The sequence below is a fragment of the Misgurnus anguillicaudatus genome, chromosome 20 (genome assembly GCF_027580225.2).
Source record: "Misgurnus anguillicaudatus chromosome 20, ASM2758022v2, whole genome shotgun sequence".
Taxonomy (NCBI): Eukaryota; Metazoa; Chordata; class Actinopteri; order Cypriniformes; family Cobitidae; genus Misgurnus; species Misgurnus anguillicaudatus.
In genome coordinates this window covers 14,540,654-14,562,961 of record NC_073356.2, presented here as the reverse complement: position 1 = coordinate 14,562,961, position 22,308 = coordinate 14,540,654, and the positions used below count along the sequence as shown (strand labels likewise).

The window sequence follows — 22,308 nt, the reverse complement described above, 5'->3', positions numbered from 1 at the left end:
AAGTTGGCAATGTACACAATATTGTTACACTATGTAATGTGAGTGGTCATGATGTCACCATTTTCAAAAATTACCAATTTTTGTAATTTTCATGGAGATGATAACAGTGTAGTTTCCAAAACCTTGAACTTTAAAATCCATTTTCAATACATTATGCTTTCAGGCCCTCAAAAAACACTATTCTCAAGCCAAGTTTTCAAATTTTGGTTAAAAACAGCATCCCTTAAGTCATTAAAACATCTAATAAGGCTTCAGCATTAGTATCATATGCTTGGTTATGGTTTAAGATTCGAGCTTGGTTACTAATGATGTAGACAGGATAAATATTGTATGTGCCGCAGTGCTTTTGTAATTCATCCAAGACCTTCAGGTGGTCTACATCTCAATGATGCAGGCTTGCGGTTCATCTGACCTGTTTTTCTAGGTACACAGCTTCCCAACCAATAAGAAGATGCTGCAGTCGGGCTGCATTATTTATCGCCATGGTAACCATACCGACAGAACTGGGACGCAGACTTCTCCGAGCCGTACTTTGATGCCCCGCCTTCTTACCTACATGAGAACTTTTCCTCTTTTTATTATCTTGTGTAAATCGTCATCTACATCTCCATATCCATTGTGCTGTATTATACTCAGTCCTCCGGTTGGCCAAACCTTAAAAAAAACATTTCATTAAACTTGTCCCTTTCAGATCCCCTATTCCTGTAGGCCTATCACTCAAGAGTGGAAACTGACTGAGGAATACACGCGCAGCCACAGCATTTTGCATCCCCGGGGTCCGGCTGTCAGTGCGCATGAATTCTGTTTACTGTCACACTATGACATTTGGGCCCCATGGGCTCTGGTTGCATGAGTTTGTTTGTTTTCTCCTCATAATTACTTGTTGAGTATCAGCAATGTTTCTGTGAAAATATGAGAAATGTGCATCATCACTAAAGTCACTGACAGTTGATATAAACCACAGACTGTGAAAAAAATATGATGGACGTAGTGTCCATGACATCACCCAAAGGTTTCTGAAGATAGTTTTTGAAGCCTAAAGTAGGCGTCGCCTGCCGTCGCCATCTTGGCTGAGCATCACCGCGCATCATTCGCGGATATCCGAAAATGGGTAAAGAGGTGGGACGTGGGATAAGCTGAGGTGGCTGGTTGCTGAAACCACACCCGCCTATCTTGATTCTAGTGACAGCAGTGGCAGTTCACCCCTCACTCAAGTGACCACGTCCTTAATTATGCATTAAGGCTCAATATCATTTAAACGGATGAGTTATGAAAACACAGTTGTCATGAAGGGTAAACTTAGCTATACAGACCAAAAACTATTTTTGTACCAGGCTGTAAACATATTACGTAAATATTTAGTTACAACGTATTGTTACGTTTAAACTAAGTTTAATGGTGCAACGGAAAAACATTTAGTAGTGCATAAGTTGTAACTTAGTGCCCATTTACGTCGAAACTAGGCTACGTTGTCCGCACCACGCTGCCTTTATTTGATTGACTTCAGAGAAGAGCTACAGTAAGCAATCACCAAATCAGCTGTCCTGTCAAGCAAATATTGAAGCGTAAGCGCTCTTTTGCTGTTAACTGTCATATTAGCAGAAACTTTAAAAAGAGGACGCTTGCTCTGACCTTGATCAAGGGTGAGATGTGCACAAATACACAGGAGAGAGTGAGTAAGAGCAGTCTCCGGTTGTTTCAAGCAACTTCTGTCGCTACAATGAAAAGGCCTGTCTCCCCCCTCATTCGATTGGACAATGGAAAAGTGAATGACATCAGAGTTGACTTTTTTCAACTTCAGGGGCTCAGAGCGCTCCTGCAAAAATACGCAGCAGGTGGCTAAATGCTCGGGGTGCATAAACCGCACACAAAAATGTCACTGCCCATAAAAAAACAATTAAAAAAGATGCCTCTCACTGCCAAAAAAGTGTCATGGAAACACGTAGCAATTCAAGTTGTCATGTCAGGTGTGTTTTAAGTCAAGTAGCTTGTTGTAGGTAGGCAGCTTAAATTTACGTGAAATGGAGGCAACATCAGTCTCTGTATTCCTCATCGACTATTTAACGCAAATATAAACACTGTAGTAATTTATTGAAAACCCCCCCTACTTTGGTCTGGCCATCAGAGCACAAATCGCTTGGCTGCGCTGAACCCCGCGGCCTATGAGAAAGCCGCATAAGTGTTCTTCTCATTCCAAGGCCTTTGTAAACCCTTTCTGACTTAGATATTGTAGCTATTTACATCTACTTCTCTTGCTAGTGTTCATATGCTGTCACCAAACTGAGAGAAAGAAAAAGTGACCTGGTTGAATAAATGTGATCCGTCACGGAAACCAGTGACACAAGTCGCCAGCACAAGTTTCGAGATGTTGAGAAACAACGTTTTTTTCCCCAAAATTTGTGATTTTCGTTTTATTGCAGAATCTGTTAGTTGAGATCATGAAGAAGCCTCTTCATGTTTGAGATAGCAGTTTTTGTACATTTAAAAGTGTACATTTTGCGGTTGAAATCGGCTTGAGATTCTAGCGTGCAGCGGGGGGCGTGATTGTCTCTGTGTATTTACATACTGTATAAGCGGCTTGTGTTTTTGCCCCCGCCCCCAAAGGGAACAGCGTGACTACTAAATAAGAATAGTTCGCCCAAAAATGAAAACAATGTAATCAATATGTCGTTCCAAACACAGAAGACCTCCGCCCATCCTCGGAACACAATTTAAGATGTTTTAATGTCAGATTTAATCCGAGAGCTTTTTGTCCCCTCCACTGAAAATCTATGTACTGTTTCCATGTCCAGAAAGGTAATAAAAACATCATCAAAGTAGTCCATGTGACATCAGTGGGTCAGTTAGAATGTGTTGAAGCATCGAAAATACATTTTGGTCCAAAAATAGCAAGAATTACGACTTTATTCAGCATTGTCTTCTCTTCCGGCTCGAGCGTGAAGTCACGTGACTGTAGTGACGCGGCTGCCCTGTTTCTCACACATGTCTGCTAAGCTTGTTTTTTTTCAAACTTATAGCGTGCGTCTCCCCAGACTGCAAACGAAGCCCAGGCCCACAAAACAAAAGAAAAACAAAAGAAGCTGGGGGGCGGAACAGATAACAGTCAGCCGCATCGTACGTCAGCCGCATCACTGAATTTGATGCGATGCCGCAGTCGGATGCGTCAAAGTACGGAGAAAGCTCTTCAAGAAATCTTACGGAGTAGTTTAATTTCGACTCGCTCTCGCTGTACTTTGACGTCATCTCTCTGTCAGTTCTTGCAGCGCAGCATGAGTCCAAACACACATAAGCTACACAGAGATCGTTGAATTCTTTATATAATTGATTACATGTTTTGTCCATCAATATTCTCCATGAAGTCATTAGCCGATGGAGGAACAATCGAGAGACTGGCCACATCCCCAAAGGATGTCACGCCCTCGACGGCGGTGTTTGGATTATCCGTTATACTACCTCCCTATTTTAAAGCAACACTATGCAGTTTCCATGTAAAATGACTTACAGCTCCCCCATGTGGTTGAAAAGCGCAACAGTGCCTGGTATCAGAGACTCTTCTGCAGGCAGGGGGAGGGGCGGGGCTGTGTGCTCTACCCTCCACCGCCACTTTCAGAGTGTGCTTGTAGCAGCTAGGAGGCTGCTCGGGTTGCAGCAACAGTACAATTTGTCCAGTTAAAAGTTGTTCTATCACTGAAATAATTTTAGAGACATTATTTAAAGGTAAAAAAACTACATAGTGTTGCTTTAAATACAAACTTTGAAGGCGGATCATGTGTTTAACGGAATGTAAATTACCGGAGTGTAATCTCATATACCCTTACATGTTAAGATGTAACTAGTCCTCAGATTGTATATTATATTTTATTGCCAGACGTTCATGCGAAATCTGATGTAAACAATAGACTATCTATATTTCACGGATTATACGCATTTGTGGACAAAAATGGTAATTGGATGATTCACACATCTGAAACAGACTGGATTTGACTTGTGATCAACACAAAGGTAAAAAGTTATGTTTATTTTTGCATGTTGTCATCCGGACATCTTTCACAAAATAACGTTACTACATATGATGCTAGAACATCTGTATCTCAAAACGTCTTTACAGGGGGTATGGCTTAGCTAAATGAGATGTAAATGAGCCCTATTGTCTCCCCCAGCTGGAAAGAAGAGTCCCTTTCGTCTCGATTTTCTCATTTGAGTTTTTCTGAGTTCCTATATCCAAATGGCCACAACTTCTCCAAATCTTATCAGATTTCCATGTGTTACACATCGTTGGATAACCAAGGCCAGAAAAAGAGAGGACATGAGAGATGATAGAGAAGAAAAAGACAACCGAGTAGAAAAGAGGAGAGGACAACAGAGGACAAGTTTAACTCCAAGGCGTCTGAGGTCACTAAACTCTCCTCCACCTTTCCATCTGCCACATTCACTCGGTTTCATACAAATCTAAAAAGCTTTGAGAGTCTCTGCTGGTTTTCAAATCATTCTCACCCCAGGCATTCGTCCATAACTCTCACACAACATCTTTCACTCCTCTATAAAAGTGCCAGCCGTTTCCCTGAGGGAAAGACTCTCAGGACAGCGGCTCAGAATGCGCACACAATACAAAACAATACAAAACTGACAAGGAAACGTAGATCGAGAAAGACTATACGAGAGAATTACAGGACAGGAGTGAGAACAGAACAAAACTACAGATGACAACGAATTCAAACATTTTCAATTATAACAATAATGACATCCCACACTGTTACAAAGGTTGAAAAAAGTTTGTAACTTGTAGCCATCACCCAAACCCCCTAAAAACATGTAAAAAACAGACTATACACTCCGGCCTTTACACTTGCAAACATACAACTCTACTTATTGTGCCAAAACTGAGGTTATCTCTGTAGGATTATTATAGTAAACAGAGTCAAAAACAGACTTGTTTTTTTCTGTAACATGGCTGTTTGTATGCAGAAACTAAAAGCCTTCTGGGCCCTATAATCAACCACAGCAGTTGTAAGACTCCAGGAGGGACCATTAAGACTGAAGCCCATATACAGTAAAACACACCAAACTACACACAGAGACGCATAATCACGCACACTTCTCCATCTCCACTACGACCCATCAACTCTCCTGCAATCCTAATTAGCACTTCCTCAGCTGCTTGGCAACTATCGTCGAGGTAACAGCAGCATCTGCGTCCCGCCGAGGTGTGGCGATACATGCTGTGTTCTCAGTGGTAGTGAGGGGCGAGTCAGGGGAAAATCAGGAGGTACAGTGTTGGACAGAACCAAAAACAAAGAATCGGTTTACCCAGAAAACCTGAAAAAGTTCAGCCACCTACATATGTGAAAAGCAGCCTTAAATGTGTGCAGTTTGGCATTGGAAATCTTAATTCGTATCTCTGTCTATTCAAAGATTCTGTTAACAGATACAAACCCGATGACATGACATCCAATCTGACAGCACACTCACATGACAGCAGATCCTGACTCACTAAGTTTAAATATGAATGAGAGCTACAGCTTAGGGAAACATTGTTAGTGAATAAATAAAATTTCAGTCTGTTCCTCTCACAAAGCTATCGAGTCAAATGGGGTACTTGTGCTCCTGTATAGCTCAGTGATAGAGCATTGTGTTAACAGCACAAGGTCATGAAAACACATCGAAGCCAGGAAACACTATAGCTTAAAATGCAATGGAAGTCGTTCTGGATAAAAGCATCTGGCAAATGCATGGATATAAATAAAGAGCTCAGATGCAAAAGTGCATCTGACATGTTTTCTTGTAAATGAGCATACTTTTTATTAGGCTATGTTTGGGTTCAGAATGTCACTTTAATGACAATGAAAAGGTTATTAGTCACTAATTGAAATGACTTGATTTCACAAATATTACTTTGTTTCATTGGTTTAACAAATTTGACTGTCTTTCGCTGCAAAACCCTCTAAATACATAAAAAAAATCTGCACTAAAAAGTCTCCGGTCACTCTTCACTGTGCTTTCTGAATGAGGCTCAAATTCAGTCAGTATCCCAATGTATTCTGTAAACCTCCTTCAACTGAGTAAAAACCTCTTGCACCTTGATGTTTGCGTCCCATCGTTCATCCAATTCTTCCGTGCACTTAGATGACTTTGATGAAAAATGAGTGTGCCCAATTCTGACAACAAAGCGGGATTTGAAGCAAAAGTATTTGATGAACATATAATAAGTGCAGAGAACATTCCGTTAATATAATTATATCCTTTTTGACGGCATTCATTTTTTAGTGGCATCATTTTTGAGCTCTTCAAATGTACTTCAATGATGCACTCCGCCTTTAATGTATGTAAAAAACAATAATTGGTATCGGTTGATAATAGCAATTTTTCGCACTATCAACTATCAGACAATATAAAAAAAAAACAGATGATAGTCATGGCCGATATACCCTGTCAATCAAAAAAGAACAGGGAAATGCAATGAATTTGAGCTCTGTGTATAGAAAATGCAAACAAACATCACTAGTTTAATGTTTAATATTGAAGGGCACCTATTTCATTGCTAAAAACAACGTTATTTTGTGTATTGTGTATAATACAATGTGTTCGCATGTTTTATGGTAAAAAACATATTATTTTCCACATAGCCTACCGTACATTTTAGTAGCTCCAGATATACTGCTTTCCTCAAACGCTCTGATTTTGTACAAAGCTCATCGATCTAAAAATCGCAGTGTCCCTGATTGGCCAGCTAATCTATATGCGGTGATTGGTCTGAATACCTCTGACGTCAGCCGGAAATGTGACGCTCCTTACCATGTTTGAAAGATTCGCTCACAATGCAATGCCAACAGGAGTTAACTTACAGGAGTCCAAAGTGGGAGGAATTATGATAATGTCGGTCTTGTCTACATCACCAATCCCAGTCAGTAAACTGTTGTCTACAATCCATGTGTTTGTTGTAGTCCAAGAAAAGAGATTTGTTACGTTGGAACAGATAACTCAGGTCATTGGGGTATGTACCGTTTGCATATCGTTAACATGTACTAATTTACACACCAAAGGAAATGTAAAATCGTGAATCGGATGATAGTTGCTCTTTAATGATCATTGTATGAATGAATAACATTCAGAAAATGTAATCTCCAGAATATAGTCTATGCAACTTAATATAACAACCAAACTATTGGTATTGGCAGATATTTGAAACACAGGGTGAGAAAAGGGTGCCTGCTTAAATTTTTGGTTAAACGTTTGCTATATTTCACTAAAACTTGCTGGCGCAGTGACTCTTACATCAGCATTATGACGTTATTACATGGCAAAACTGTACAGTAGTATGCTGATAAATGTTTAAATCTGTTGACTAAACAAGATGCTATGAAATTATTCAATAAATCACAGTGCCCAAAAGACTTAATAAGGTTGTGAGACCACGTTTAATGGTTACATAATCATATAGTTCATCACATAGATTCCTTCTGGCCTACTTAAGCTTCATTGACACAAAATGTACATCTTGGGAAGGTAGGGAGAGATAATCTGCTCATCTGATTGGGCCGAAAAGATAGTTCCCTTATTGATATATTACACCAATGGGGAATTACGCAACACGACTCTTCCTTCCTATGGGACAACAACACATACACAAACACACGCTGGGGAATGATGTCATGCATGGCAACAACAGAGCTGATTATTCTTGACATAATATCTGCAGATGACACAACCAAAAACAAACTCAGTTAACCTCCAAAGTGGCACAAAACACAAATATACATGCAGTACTTCTTATGCAGTACTTCAATTTACACCAACCAGCAGAAATAATAAGGTTTAGAGGACAGTTCATCTAGCAGCAAACATCTACTTTAAACAACCGGATAACTGAAGGAATATTTCAACAAAATATGAAAGAAAAAAACTGAATCTCAATCTACTACAATCTATGTTTTCTTAATTCAAATTAGTTTATTCTTTAAAGAGCAAAAAAGATCCAAAATCGAAACTGACCTGTATTGCAGTGTGTCATGTAGCTGTCAATCAATGTAAACAATGTGCAAAGTAGTTGAACCAAAAAGTGCACGATTAATAAAGTTATTGGCTTCTAAAGTAGGGAGTCGACTCTGAATCGCTGAAACGAGTCATTATATGGATTGAATCTCCTGCCTGACTTTTTCACGTCACACGAGATACTAATCTCCACCTACAGCTTTGCCAGCGTGAGAAACGAAAACTATGACCTGCCCCCAGCTAGTTAGTGTGTAAACATCATATCACGCTGTGTTTTCTGTTTGTGTTGTTTTCACTACCAAAGGAGACTTTTTCAAGGAGGAATTTACTAGACGTTTGGCTGTGAAGAATCAGTGGTTAAAATACATTTTTAACAGAGGGATTTAGACGTTTGGCAATGAAAGATGGTTCAGTACCCACTTTATTTGGAACAACATGCGTCTCCTAACTACAACCTGTAAGTATGATTATAGCTACATACTTGCTTGAGTGTAAAATGTCTATGAGTGTTAAATGTCTATCGTCGTTTTTTTTTTGCTTGGATTAATGATGAATGATATCGTTGTTTAAACTCTTATAAACTGTCAGAGAGTCACATTAGCAAGCTCACTTAGGGTTTTGCTATGACCCAGTTAGTTTACATAAATGCTTAAAGGAACAGTATGTAAGAAATTTATATCAATTAATCATAAAATGGCCCTGATATGTCACTAGACATTAAGAAATCATTTTCATTTCAAATACTTATATCACTGACAACAGTGGTCTGGCCAGGATATTGTCATTTAAAAAGTGGAGTTGCAGCCCTCAACTGATGTTTATGTTGTCATTTTGTGTATTGGCCACCAGTTGTGTGATTGCAGTACCAGTTTTAGCCACAAGTTTTGTGATTGCAATACCAGTTTTGGCCACAATCCTACATACTAGGGGTGTAACGGTACGCAAAAATCACGGTTCGGTGCGAACCCCGGTTTTGAAGCCACGGTTCGGTTCATTTTCGGTACAGTAAGGGAGAAATGCAAACATTAAACTGCAGGTTGTTTATTACTTTAAACTTTTTTTTTACAATTTGTTTACACTTTTTTAAACACTTTATTGAAGTATAACAGATAAAATATATATAAAATGAAAAAATAATAAATAAAATACTACTGCAAAGTTATTTTTTACATTATTTTATAACAGAAGGTAACTCACAGTATTGAATTAGCTATGTACCATCTCTGTATAAAAATAATATTACTGCTCTATGTGTAACTGCATAGCAAGCAACATGATGATATACTTATTATACACTCATTTTGAGATTAGTGAGTTGCATACATAGCCATCTTTGATCTTTTGCACGTTTCTCCTAATCTTTGTTTGTGTCATCAATGTAAGCTGTGACTTTACTTACGAACCCCTCCGCAGCTGAGTAACAGCTGAGTAAGCCCGGGTTACAGCTCTTCTCTGTCCCGACCAGCTGATCGCATTGTGACAATGATATGATTGACGTGATATGCAGATGAAAAATCTGATCACGCATTCCTTATTCTTGCTGTCACAGAAAGCGCGTCTCATGAATGCGTAGCAACGAAAGACGTGCATCCTCTCACGCACTTTTGAAAGAACAAAGCAGCGCGTTGACACGCGTTTAACATGCGCTTTTAGATACGACACGTAAACGTTTACATCAATAATCAAACGGATATACAACTAAGTAAATAAAAATCTTTCTGCGGGCCGAATTATGTTATATGTTTGACAGAAGACTTGCGCTGAACGCGGAGACTTACGCCACTTAATATGTTCGTGCGGAAACGCACGTATTATGTTCCGCACAGGCGCACACAAAATGCTTTCGGTGCGCGTGCGCACCGTGCCGAAAGCCCTGAACCGAAACGGTCCGGTTCGAATACACGAACCGTTACACCCCTACTACATACTGTTCCTTTAAATGAGTGTAAAATGTTAGTTTCTGTCGTCATTTTTATTGCTTGGATTAATGATGAATGATGTGTATTGATGTCGATAATGTCTTCTCAGTAAATCATGTTAGCACTAGGTCAATACATGTTGCACTATTGTTGGTCTGTGCCACTGATCTGCGGTCTGTGTGGAGTTGACCAATCAGAGCAGTGTAGGCTACTGAAAGGTGGGGTTTAGGCAGACTGAGTCGTTAGACGGCTTCACACGAATCGTTTGGGAATCTCTGGGAAATGGGGTCATTTTAAATGTATATTTTGAGTAAATTACAGTGTTTTTTGACCTTGCATGCATTTAAACCTGTTGTGTGGACTTATGAACAGTGATAGGATGCTTAAAATTTTCATCTTACTGGCTCTTTAAATAAATTTTTTAAAAATATTTAATTCTCTCTAATTCAATTTCTTATACCTTAAATCTTAAATCTTAACTTTAGTGTTTTTACATTTGGATATACCTTTTTGGATATTCCTTTAACAATGATCAATATTTTCTTCTGTATTGCATAGATGCATCTAACGAAGAGTCACATTGACCTGACTATCCAAAAACAATTCCACCACAATTTGCACTGGATTGCATATAAACCTGGCTGGGATAAGCGTTTAAGCTCTTAGCACTGCCTGTTCAGAGATGTTGTGAAAGCAGGATGAAAATTTGTAGGGCACATTCGGTACTATGTAAATTATTTACACCAACATTCAGAGAAAGACAGAGTTTAAAGAGAGATTTTATATAGTGACAGACTGATGAGGTCAAATAATTAATTATTTGAAAATAAAGCACACACACGCTGTAAAACATGCATTGTTTTCAAATACTTAAATGCCCCGTTGTGAATTCTAATAGCATATAACACTGCACTCCCATAAACTGATTATTATCTCTTTCCCTGCCATTGACGAGATAACTCGTTAATTAAGAGAAAACGCTTCCCTGCCAATGACGAGAATTTCTGGCTTTCCGCAATACCGCTATTATCCACCAGGGTATTATCCACTTCCGCAACTTATACAACCTGGAAGTAATGCCTCACGTGAAAGAGAAAGAACTTGTTTTAAAGATCGCTGTGAATCTGATCTCAATCAAAAGTCCTTCACAAAAATGCAATTATCTCAGCCTTTTGCTTAAATAGGTGTTTTTGAAGAAACCTACCCATATTTGAGAGGTGATAAAAACAGAACTAATAGAGGTAGGAATGTTTTTTTTTTTTTTGAAAGCAGAGGGCCTGTTCTTTCATTTGATATTGTGTGTTTATTAGGGGTGGCACGGTTCATGAAAAAATTCGAACCGTTCGGTTCGCTTGTATCGGTTCGGAGCGTGTGTGCGTCGCACGGTTCGACGGTTCATGGCATGCGCAATGTATGTAGCCTCGTGACCTGTATGTGACCTCAGATAGCATGTTTCCCTTTCGCGAATCGCGCGAAAGAAGAGGTGACTGATGTGGAGAGTTAGTGCTGCAGGTTATGTTACGTGTAGAAATGGCAAGTGGGAAGGAAGACTGCCCGGAGTTGGAGGATGCGCCAGCGTCGTATAAGTTTGGTGTGTAGAAACATTTTTTATTTCATGTTACCTATGATGACAGCGGAAATAAAACAATAGATAGAACTGCAGTCTATGGGTTGAATGTGTTCGAACAGCCATACGCGACAGCCTTCTCTCTGCCCATTTATCTAATCTGAGGTACTGACACAATGTTTCACATCTTTTCTGACATACGCTGAACAGCGATATTTTTAGCCTTTCATTGATAAAACGAAAGCGGCTGATTCCGCGTAGTTTCATTTTGGTAGCGTGTGAAAGTTGCGCGATCTTATTTCATAAATTGCCCCTCAAAGTAATCAGGACAGAAGTGGTCAAAAGTTGACAAAAGAGACGGATTTAAATATTACAGGTGTAAACGTTATGTTTCTCTCTCGTCCACATATACTCTCTGCAGTATTTAAGCAGCCTCTCAGTGATATATCTAAGAGCTACACTGAAGTTGGCAATTTGATAAATGCAAGTTATCTTTGTGTGCTAAAAAGGCACATAAGTTCATGTAGATGGCAATACACAGTCTATTTTTTTGCCAAATAAATGAAAAGCATGTTGAAATAATCAATGTCTTCCCTCTTGCTGTATCAAAATCTCACCTGGCTTTCCTCAGAGATGATCCCAATAATGTGCTTAAAGTGAAATTCAGTTTGTGCATGATTACATGATGTAACTTTTTAATACTGTATCCTAAATTATGGATAATTAATACATTAATAAGATAATACATTTCTGGAGTGTTGAAAAATTAAAAGAAAAAATAACAAGAACTGTACTGAACCGAGAACCGTGACCATAAAACCGTGATATGAACCGAACCGAGGGTTTTGTGAACCGTGCCACCCCTATTGTTTATATATTTAAAGAAGAACATTTTCTGGAAGGCATTAAACTTTTGTAAAAATCATGAAAAATGCTGGCGCTGGCTGGCAACTTTTTTTTTAAAAACGCTGGCGGGGAAAGAGTTAAAGAAATGATATATTGGCATGCATTAAAAAAATATTTTCTACTCAAAACAAACTCTACTATACAATTTGGCTCCCAAAGCTTCAAAAAGCTTACTATATCCAAACCATCCTAAACACACACGCACACACGCACACACACACACACACACACACACACACACACACACACACACACACGCGCACACACACACACACACACACACACACACACACACACACACACATGCACGCACACACCCAGCTGTCTCAGCAGATGGCCAAAAAGAGGTTTAAACACACACATAGAGACACAAACAAACAGACATGACACAGTAATAATGTCTGTGTAAATCAGGTGAGGGTGCATGACCTAATTCAAAGGTCACAGAGTTTGAGGAAAGACGTAAACTGTAAAACAGGGGTGGATGGAAACCCCACAGTCTGAATGGGCATGCTTGGTTGGTGTCCTTTTGGTGCATCAGGGCAACTTTGGACCCAAACACGGCCAGCACGCGGGCAATGTGAGCCGACCTCACAGTCTGTGCTACTTTGTTGGTGTCGGTTTGGTGTGTCCCAAGCTTTAGGGTTCAGTTTAAGACTGGTGTCACAAATCTGTACTTTTGGCTCTATTACTGTTCCATGAAGCTAATTCAAGAATGTCCTACAAGCATATGCCGAACATGGACTGTAAGATTACCCTAATTGTCTATGATTAATGTTATGTTTGCCATTATCAACCCTTAATGAAAAATCAAATAAATATTTAATTTAAAACCGAAACATCAGATTAATGCCTTGTTCACATTACAAGCGACATGCAACGACAAGCGACATTCATTTTAATGGAGAGCTAGCGATGTCAGGCGACATGAGCGGCAGTGACTTTTGGTACTGGTTGGGACAAAAACCTTCAACTTTATGCAAATGATTAGCGACTTTCGGGAGCGACTACCAATGGGAGTGAAGCATAGAGTCATCCATCGTTCGTCAGTTAGTGCATTTTCTCATTTGTTTATAAGTGTTAGTAGGACAACAAGAATTATGCACGCCTCTTAACGACTCATTGAAAAGATGGGCGACACACAGCGACACATGGGGACAGAGTGACGTGTGTACATTCTCCCACACACATGCTCATGCACTGTTGGTCTTCCTCCACACTTCCACAGATCCCACTGACGTCTCCTTTTGACGATGCCGTAAAGAGGCCGCGACCCCATACACTGACTCGCAGATGGCGGCACAATGGCTTTTGGAGCAGTGACTCCAGACGCCCACTGACTTACACACACCTGTCATAAACACATTAACACAAGCTACGCATACACAACCCTGCTGTTGTCTGCGCAAGGCCGTAATGTTTTCTCCCTCGGGGCAGGTAATGTGAGAGAATGCTATCGCATGAATGAGTGCATATGTGTAGCAATCCCATGAGGTAAAACACCAAAACGTGATGATGTAGCAAATAGTTCAAATATACGCTTTAACATAATCTTCTACCAAATCTTAATGTGTAGCTTATACTGCATCTCACCGTGTGAAGTGGTCTGTAAGGATGCCCACCAGTTCCCCTACACGGTCTTGATTTGAGTTCAGTTCACCCCTCTGCAGGTGAACCAGGATATCATCATGAGAAGCAGTGTGTAGCGCCACCATCTGGTCAGTGCTGCTTGTTACACTCACACTTACAACCTGTGGGATTGAAGAGAGGTTGAATCAGAAACCAAACGCAAAAAATCTATCTTTCTGGCGTCCAACAGATCCTTCAGCCAGCTGCTGGCATTTAGTTGGCGTATGCCTTTGTAATCTCAGAGTAAAAAGCTCCTTCACAATGCAATCACTTCCATAACCTTGAGAATGAGTAATGTGCTGGAGGTGATCATGAATGAACCACTTGATTGTTGCAATTACTAGATGTGTGTGACTAATCGACGTTGTGCGTCAATGAAATGTGTGTGTGTGTGGGATGCTAGGTGTGATTTAAAGTAGAAGGATGCTATTTGTGTTTACGTGAGGATGCATAGCCGTGCGTTTATGTCATTTACAGACTCTACGAAACTGCTTGGCCAATGCATTTTTTCTTTAGTAGACTTTGTGGCAATTTGGACAAGGGAACATCAAATGGCTCATTCTTTTTATGTAAATAATTTAACTATAAAAATGTCACCTAGGTGGACCCAACTAGACAAATACAGTCTCAAGACCCACCAAAATATAAAAAAAATCCACATCTGTTCTCTTTTAGTAGAGAATAGACCTTAATGTCCCTTTTTGAATATTATTAATTGTTAAATAGCAATGCTAAAATGTATTATTATTTATTAAATGGTTCTTGATGTCAACAGCCAATGTGTGACCCACAAAGTGTTTCTTGACCCACAGTTACTATACATTTAGATCTTTTACATACATGTTTGCTTTGAATGCCGGGAAATATACACACATTATGGTTCACTGAATATAAAGGCCTGTGTGTTTTTCGGAGAATTCGAATGGTTACAGACAGCAGCAGGTGCGTCACTGCTGTGCCTGTAGTGGAAGGAGAGCGTTCAGGCAGTTTTAAGCCTCTTTACTGCCACTTGGATGGACAAAGACAAATATGCACGTATATACACAAGCGCAGGTTAATCGCTCTGTGCCCTGTGGTAGACGAGACACACCCTGCTGTCTGAGATTTTGAGAAATACGGCTGGACGGGGAAATATTGAGTTGTTCTTTAATCCCACACACGCACATGCTTAAATACACAAATATACAAGGAGCATATTGAGTACTGTGTACCTATAGATTTTTGCATTTTGTGCTTTGATTTTGGAGAAAAATATGTAAAAGTTATTGAAATTGATTTAAATATACTACAAGTTTAAGTACTAGTGTACACTTACAGCTAAAGGGGCGGTCACACTAGACATAAGTCCTATTCGGACGGGATTAGTTTTACAGGGGGACCTCTGAGAAAATCACGCTTCTCAGAGGTGTTTTTAATCCCTTCCGAATCGGCATGTCTGTGTTTCTCTCTGACGACCTCTGTAAGAATTCCAAAGCAAGGTCCTCTGAGAAATTTTATCCCGTCCGGATGCAAATGTCTGTGTTTAGCGTTTCTGCGAATATGGGCGAGAAGCGTTTCTTACATCTTTCTCCAGTAGAGAGAAAGGTCACGCAGTTACGTATACCGGTTTTCTACTCGAATTCACAAGTCAAAGGCTGTTTCTCAATGTCAAGGAAGGAACCTCGGAAGCCAGAATTTCGAGGATGCTACGTCATTGACATCCGTCAAAGGAATGTTCCAATGTCGAGGATCCTTGGAATTGCAACCAAGAACTGAGTCAACAAATATCCCATATACAGGAAACGATGCATATGTGTATCCTTCGCGCTCTCAAATCACCCACAATCCTATGCGCCCAGCGCTGAAAGCACACGTTTTTACTGACGTAATGACGTGCACTTGTTAGCCTGTTCCATTTACTTGTTCTCCAAATTCTAAAGAGGAGCCTCACCTAGCCTCTGAAGGAAGTGACTTCTGAAGACCAGTATCCTTGACATTGAGAAACAGCCAGGGTTTACCAGACTTGAACTTGCAAAATATCACACGAAAATTCCAATTTTCAATTAATCAGCAGAATGTTGTGCCGAATGCTACATTATAATTCCATTTGATTAGTGTTTCTGTAGCTTAGTTGCAGGATTGTGTTTAATTCCTAAAGAATACATGTTTAGTATAAATGTAAAATGTACAGCTCAAATGCACTGTAAATCACTGGAAAAGTGTTTGCCAAATGAATAAATGTGAATGCATGAAAGGAAGTACAAATGAATGCAACATATGACTGCATTTAAGGAGCTCAGATGTAAAAGCCGCTTAACGTCAAAAATGAGATATGATACAGTATCAACTGAATGCTTTGGGCACATATTGTATGTTTATCAAAAACCTTTAATTCAAATCAGCTTAACCGTTCAGAAATACCACTTTGTTGGCAGAATCCTCTTAATGCCACTTCGATTTTTCAGCAGTCCTCCAAGTGCACAGAAAATGAATTGGATGAACGATGGGACACCAAACGACTATGGATCACATTCAGACTTGTGACCCTTGTAAGTACAGTACTACGACCTGAATACAACATGAATGTGGCAGTTTAGTTTCATCATTTTTACATTCTGACTTTCATCATTTGCAATGTTTTTGGTTCAATCTTTAGTGATTTTGCCAAAAAAGCTTGCATGCACTTAGTGGGTTTTGCAGTGAAAGCATGTTAAAGACACACTATGCAGTTAATTTACCTTAATATAACAGCTTCAAAGTCATTTCGATGGTAAACGAAGTCATAGTATGGCGAATCATCCTTCTGTTGAAGCTCGGGGAGGACGCCGCTAGCAAAACCACCAATGCAAGCTTGAGAGAACCCTGACAAATCTCGCGAGAATCACGACTTGCTTTACGGCAACGACGTCACACACGTTAGGCTTGTTCGACTTTGTGCAGCGCTGCAAGAACCGGCAGTCGGATGACGTAAAAGTACCGCGAGAATGATCCGAGACGGCACTTTGACGTCATCCGGCTGTCGGTTCCTGCAGCGCTGCATGAAGTCAAACAAGCCTAAAACAACAACTGCACGCGCGCATTTGAGACGTGATGCTCGATGAGGGAAACAGCTAAGAAAACCCGGTCGGAAGAGAGTAGAAAGCGAAAAAGAGAATCTGACCGAGATAGGAACTGGACAAGAGTCCCACTCGGTCAGGTTTTTACTCGTTGGCGTGAGCTAATAGACAGCACTTGATGCAAAAGGGATGCTGATCTGGCGATCTTGTTGATGGACAAGTAAGTAAATCTCTTATTTGTAAATTTGTTTGCGGTCTATGTTGTATGTGGTTGCGCTTGCTTGTAGTGTGTATTTTTTTACTAAGCTGTTCATTCATCCAGTGTTGATAATTAGACCAGTAAAATAACTTCAACAAGGGTTTAGCTAGCTTACGATCATAAGAGCATTTAGCAGACTTGCTAACAAACACTCGTTTCTCTTACATGTTTTTTTTGCCATCTAAACTCAAGTGTTGTGTTGTGATGTGTACGTAGTCATTTGTCTCATTTCGATTTCTTATGGCCAACGAATAACGGCCAATGTTATGAAATAATGCAACGTATACATTACAATTAACTTTATCAATGCATTTTGTAATGTTTACAATTAAATAACAAATGAAATTATACAGTAGACATAACCTTAGACTATAGACTGTTTACTTGTGAAGCTGCAATCTTGTAAAAACATAATAAGCCAGCAAACGCGGTAGGCTACTTTATTATTATATGCCTACTCTACACTTGGCATAAACTTCTTATTATCCTATTACCATCATCTGTAGTTTAGTAGACATGCAGTAGCCTAATATTTGTGTGAAATTGTGAAACATTCCCTGGTCATTATCTTCGGAGTCCATCTCTGCATATTCACGCCCAACACTATCCTTACAGGTACGTACAGAGTGGGGGTGCGAAATTACGACAGTTGCAAGTTTTCCCCAGTGACTCTAGGGGTCGCTGTTTGACAAAAACGTCAAACTGCATGGAATGCCTTTAAATGTTAAAATAAGGCATTTCACTGACTGGCTTATAACCTTTTTATTTTCATTAAACAGTCCCTCAGAAAAAACAGATTGTGCAATCGCATAATTCAATGCATAATCTGCCAAAGTCCGCATATGAGAGGGCCGCATTTTTTCAAATACACTGCACTTTCGCCACATAAATTACAGATTTACGCGCGCAAAATATGCAGGGCTTGCATGATGTCATAATCCCTGGCTGCATTTACGTAGCATAAAGTCACATATATCTCAGCAGAAAGTTGAAAAATTTTGCATTTACTTCACACAAGCGCAGCCATGTCCCCTGTTGCCATGGGAACGTTATGAAGCGACGTGATTATGTGACGTGAACATCATAGAAAAGCTGCAAAAGCTGCAAACAGTTTTATTTATACATAAAATGTACGTATTTATGCATAAAATTGCATAAATATCCCGCATATTCCATCACATTTTTTAAGAAAACATGCCTGCAAAAATCACAAAAAAACTCCTGGAAGGACTGATTAAAGTAAAATGAATAACATAAACATAAGAGCCTGATAAAAAAATGCTTATTTACAAGAAAATATGTCTGAGGCACTTAGAGGATTTTGCATCTGAACTCCTCATGATGATATACAGTAATACAAGTAAATAATAAATTATATATTTTATTCTGTGCTTATATGAGTGGAATTGCATGAAAAACATCCAAACACAAGACACAGTAATAAAAGTACAGCATCACGTGTCGGACAGCTGACACAACCAGACTGTGTGTTAATCATAGCAGTGCGTCAGTCTATGCTGAAATGAGATTAAAACCACAATGCACTGGGTTGTCACAAAACAAAATACTCGTCTGGGACAGCTTGACCTGGGAGGGTCAGAAAAGTTCAGATTATGAATTTGGATGGTGACCAGATAGACTGCCGGAAATGCTGGATGACTGTGAAAGGGTAAATCTCAAAAGACCTGCAGAGAGTATATGGGTCATATTTTAACCCAAAATCTGATTTCAGTTTTGGGGGTGAAACGTGACCTAGATATGTTGTGTTTGACAGTCAATTTGATTACAATTAGAAATTTAAGGCAGCAACTATTTTCTTAAAGTGTAAAACATGTTTTCTAAACTTTTTTAACGTAGTTAGAGATGCAGGTAATATTGCTACTATATCGTACATGTCATCAATAGTTGTCAGAAACCTTTAACACGTGAGTAATTGAAATGATTTGGTACTATAATGCAGTTTGTTCTGCAAATCTTGCTGATCTGGGGTGCGTTTCCCAAAAGCATTGTTAGCCAACTACTGTCGTAAGTTACGTCGTTACTGACAAAGGTCAAGGATTTGGTGTTTCCCGAAACCATTGTTCAAATGAACATTTGCATGATGCATTGCAAACTTGTGTAGTTTAAACGACGTCGTTAGAAGCATAGTTCCTTGTTATTATCATATGTAGACTTACGTTGATCATGCTTTTCAACAAAATAAGCAACAAAACATGTAGTACATCCTATATCCATCATTCTAAATATATACAAATTTTATTTTACGTCTTTAAAGGCACACCGCGGAACTTTTTGGCCACTAGGGGGCGCTAGACATGTATTTTTCACGCCTAGCGCCCCTAGAGGCCACAAGCGCAGCAGCACTGTCACAAAGGAAAAGAACTGGCCAACCTTAAAACTAAACTAAAAACTAAACATTTAAAATGCTAAACGATCAACATTTTGAGGCATCAGGAAGAAACGCAGTCATGTTACAACTTTCTGATGAGGAACTCGTGGCAGAAGCCATTAATCAGTCTGAAGGTTGCAGCCTCCAGATGTCGTATTTCTAAGCTGCATACGTCATCAAGACTGTCTTATTTCAAAATATTAACAATTATAAAGTTGACTATTATACTTAGTTAATCGTAAATTGTTGCAGTATGCTTATGACTTGCGAATGTAATGCTCAGTTTACCTTAATAAACCAGGCTTGATGACGTATGCAGCCTGCATATTTGACCTCCGGAGGCTGCAGCCTTCCAATTGAGAAACGACCAGAAGTATTTTCTTGCCTTTTTCGAAACAAATATTGTTGCATCGTCCCTCTCTCCCTCGCCATCAGGATTTTCCGCAATGGCGCTTGTTTTTCCTCTCTTTTGTGTGAAAATTGTCACTCCAAATCCAAGTAAACCGATGTGTTTAGGTCTGCCGCTTTGTAATACGTCACGCAAGTGACAGCGGAACGCAGCAAATGAGGAAGAGAGAAGAGAGAAGGGAGAAACGCTCGGATTTGATTTGTGAATGAATAGGGATTGGTGAATGAATAGGGTTTGGTTTTACACTGTGTGAGTTCGAGCAAGTTTGACTGCTATAGCATCCTGGATTGTAATGTAAATACCATAGACAGCAAAAGAAAGGTAAATACGTGAACACGTGAATGCAGCATCTGAATACAGGGAACTATATGCAAGATAATCGCCGTCATTTATAAAGAAGATCGCTTTTATGTATGAATCAAGATCGTGAGTTTATATAAAAAATTGCCTTATAGGGGAAGCGACACCGAGCGACACGCACTCGCTTGATGGGCGTTCCTTGGCTAGTATCTAAAAGCGGTATCAAAAGTCACTTTAGAGGTATTATTAAGTTACAAGAACTGTGTTTTTGGATTTTAAAATATTTATTTCTCAATAAAAGTAACAAAATATATGAGATAAAATGCCAAACTTATAAGATGTATACAGATAAACGCATTTTCCGCCATATTGAATCATTTTCTCAGACTCGGCCACAGACCTACGTCACGCTGCTCCTTCACTCTGATTGGCAGTCGCTTTGTCGCATCGCTCAGCATTTGCATAAAATAGCCTGCTTGTCTATTTTGAAAATTAGTGGTAGCCTGTCGCTCTGTCTCTGTCTCTTGTAGCTAATGTGACTGGGAGGTAACACGGTGCCACAGAGTCACATAATGGAAGTTGCTCTCTACACTCCTTAAGTAGCCTCCAGCAAAATTCACGTTAAAAAAAATTGTGTTGAGGAAGTGACGTATGCCGTAAAGCAGTCGAATTTTGTAGTTTTTTTGGCTCTGGTTACTACGCGAAACCCTAAGTTTTAAAGTACGAGTAAAAGCGATACAGACCCCGTCAGGCTATGGTAGACATGTCATTCAACCTATTTAAAGTCGATGTACTGTCACAAGGGTCTTGAAAATTTATTATGAAGGTTGAAAAATTACATGGTGTCGCTTTAAGTTTGTAAACAGAATTAAAGGGCTGCATTTGAAAATTGTGCATGTGTGCAGTCCTACGAGCTTTAAGACCCTGAGGAATCCCTGGGAGGAGTGACGTAAGAGGGAACTTTCACATGAATTAAATATCTTGAAAATAAACAACAGATTACTAAATCACAATAACAAATGATACAAAATATGTTATTTACAGCAGTAATCTGACATGAAATCGATTGGCACAGATTAATTAGTACTTCACCTCCCAAGTGACATCATCAACTATGTTGCTAAACCAATATGGTTCAAACGACAAATGTGCAACAAAGTTACTATGCTTTCGGGAAACAGTCGTGACAAGGTAGTTAGTTTTTCCAACTATGCATCGTACTATGGTGGTTCAGCAGCGAGTAACATCGTTGTTCGGAAAATTCACCCCTGACTTAGGCCTAGTCCACATGGACACGGGTATTTTTTATAACCGTGAGTTTTTTCACGCGGTTCGGCCGTTCGTCCACACGAAACCACAGTATCAGGGCACTGAAACTGAGCATATTTGAAAACCCCGGCCAGGGTGAGCTTTTTAAGAAACCCCGGTTACAGTGGTGTCGTGTAGAGAGTAAAACCGGGGGTTTTGTCTTGCGACGTCAGAGTGTGCGCCGTTATCTACTGTGTTTGACGTCAAGAATGTGCGCCGCGACTGCTTTGTTGATGATTCTGTGCAATGGCGGACGTATCTTGCTAATAATAACTGTGCCAACAGGGCTTCTAACATGTATACAGATAGATGCTCAGTTATCTCACTATATTGCGGAACACAATTTGGGTTATATCCCCGCCTGCTGGTGTGGCATGCTCTTAACAGCGCTTGATAGCGTGCTTTTGCTTTATCGTGTGGATGGATATTTAATTTAAACCGAGCATTTGTGGACGGGATTTTTTTTAGGGAAAACTCAGGTTATAAATATACCCGTGTCCGTGTGGACTAGGCCTAATAGCGCTACTCTCTCTCTCTCCCTTCCCCTGGGAGTCTGATCGTTCTCCGCTAAATCCGTATAGAACATGTGTACAACTGT

At 39.7% G+C, this 22,308-nt stretch overlaps 1 protein-coding gene across 1 annotated transcript in view; it reads right to left on the bottom strand.

Moving 5' to 3' along the window:
• Positions 1 to 22,308, bottom strand: part of myo1g (myosin IG) — a 61,639-nt gene that overhangs the window by 3,377 nt on the left and 35,954 nt on the right. The window contains exon 21 of the mRNA XM_055220072.2: positions 13,975 to 14,132. Within this exon, the coding sequence (XP_055076047.2) occupies positions 13,975 to 14,132 (158 nt within the window). The remainder of the gene's footprint in view (positions 1 to 13,974; positions 14,133 to 22,308) is intronic.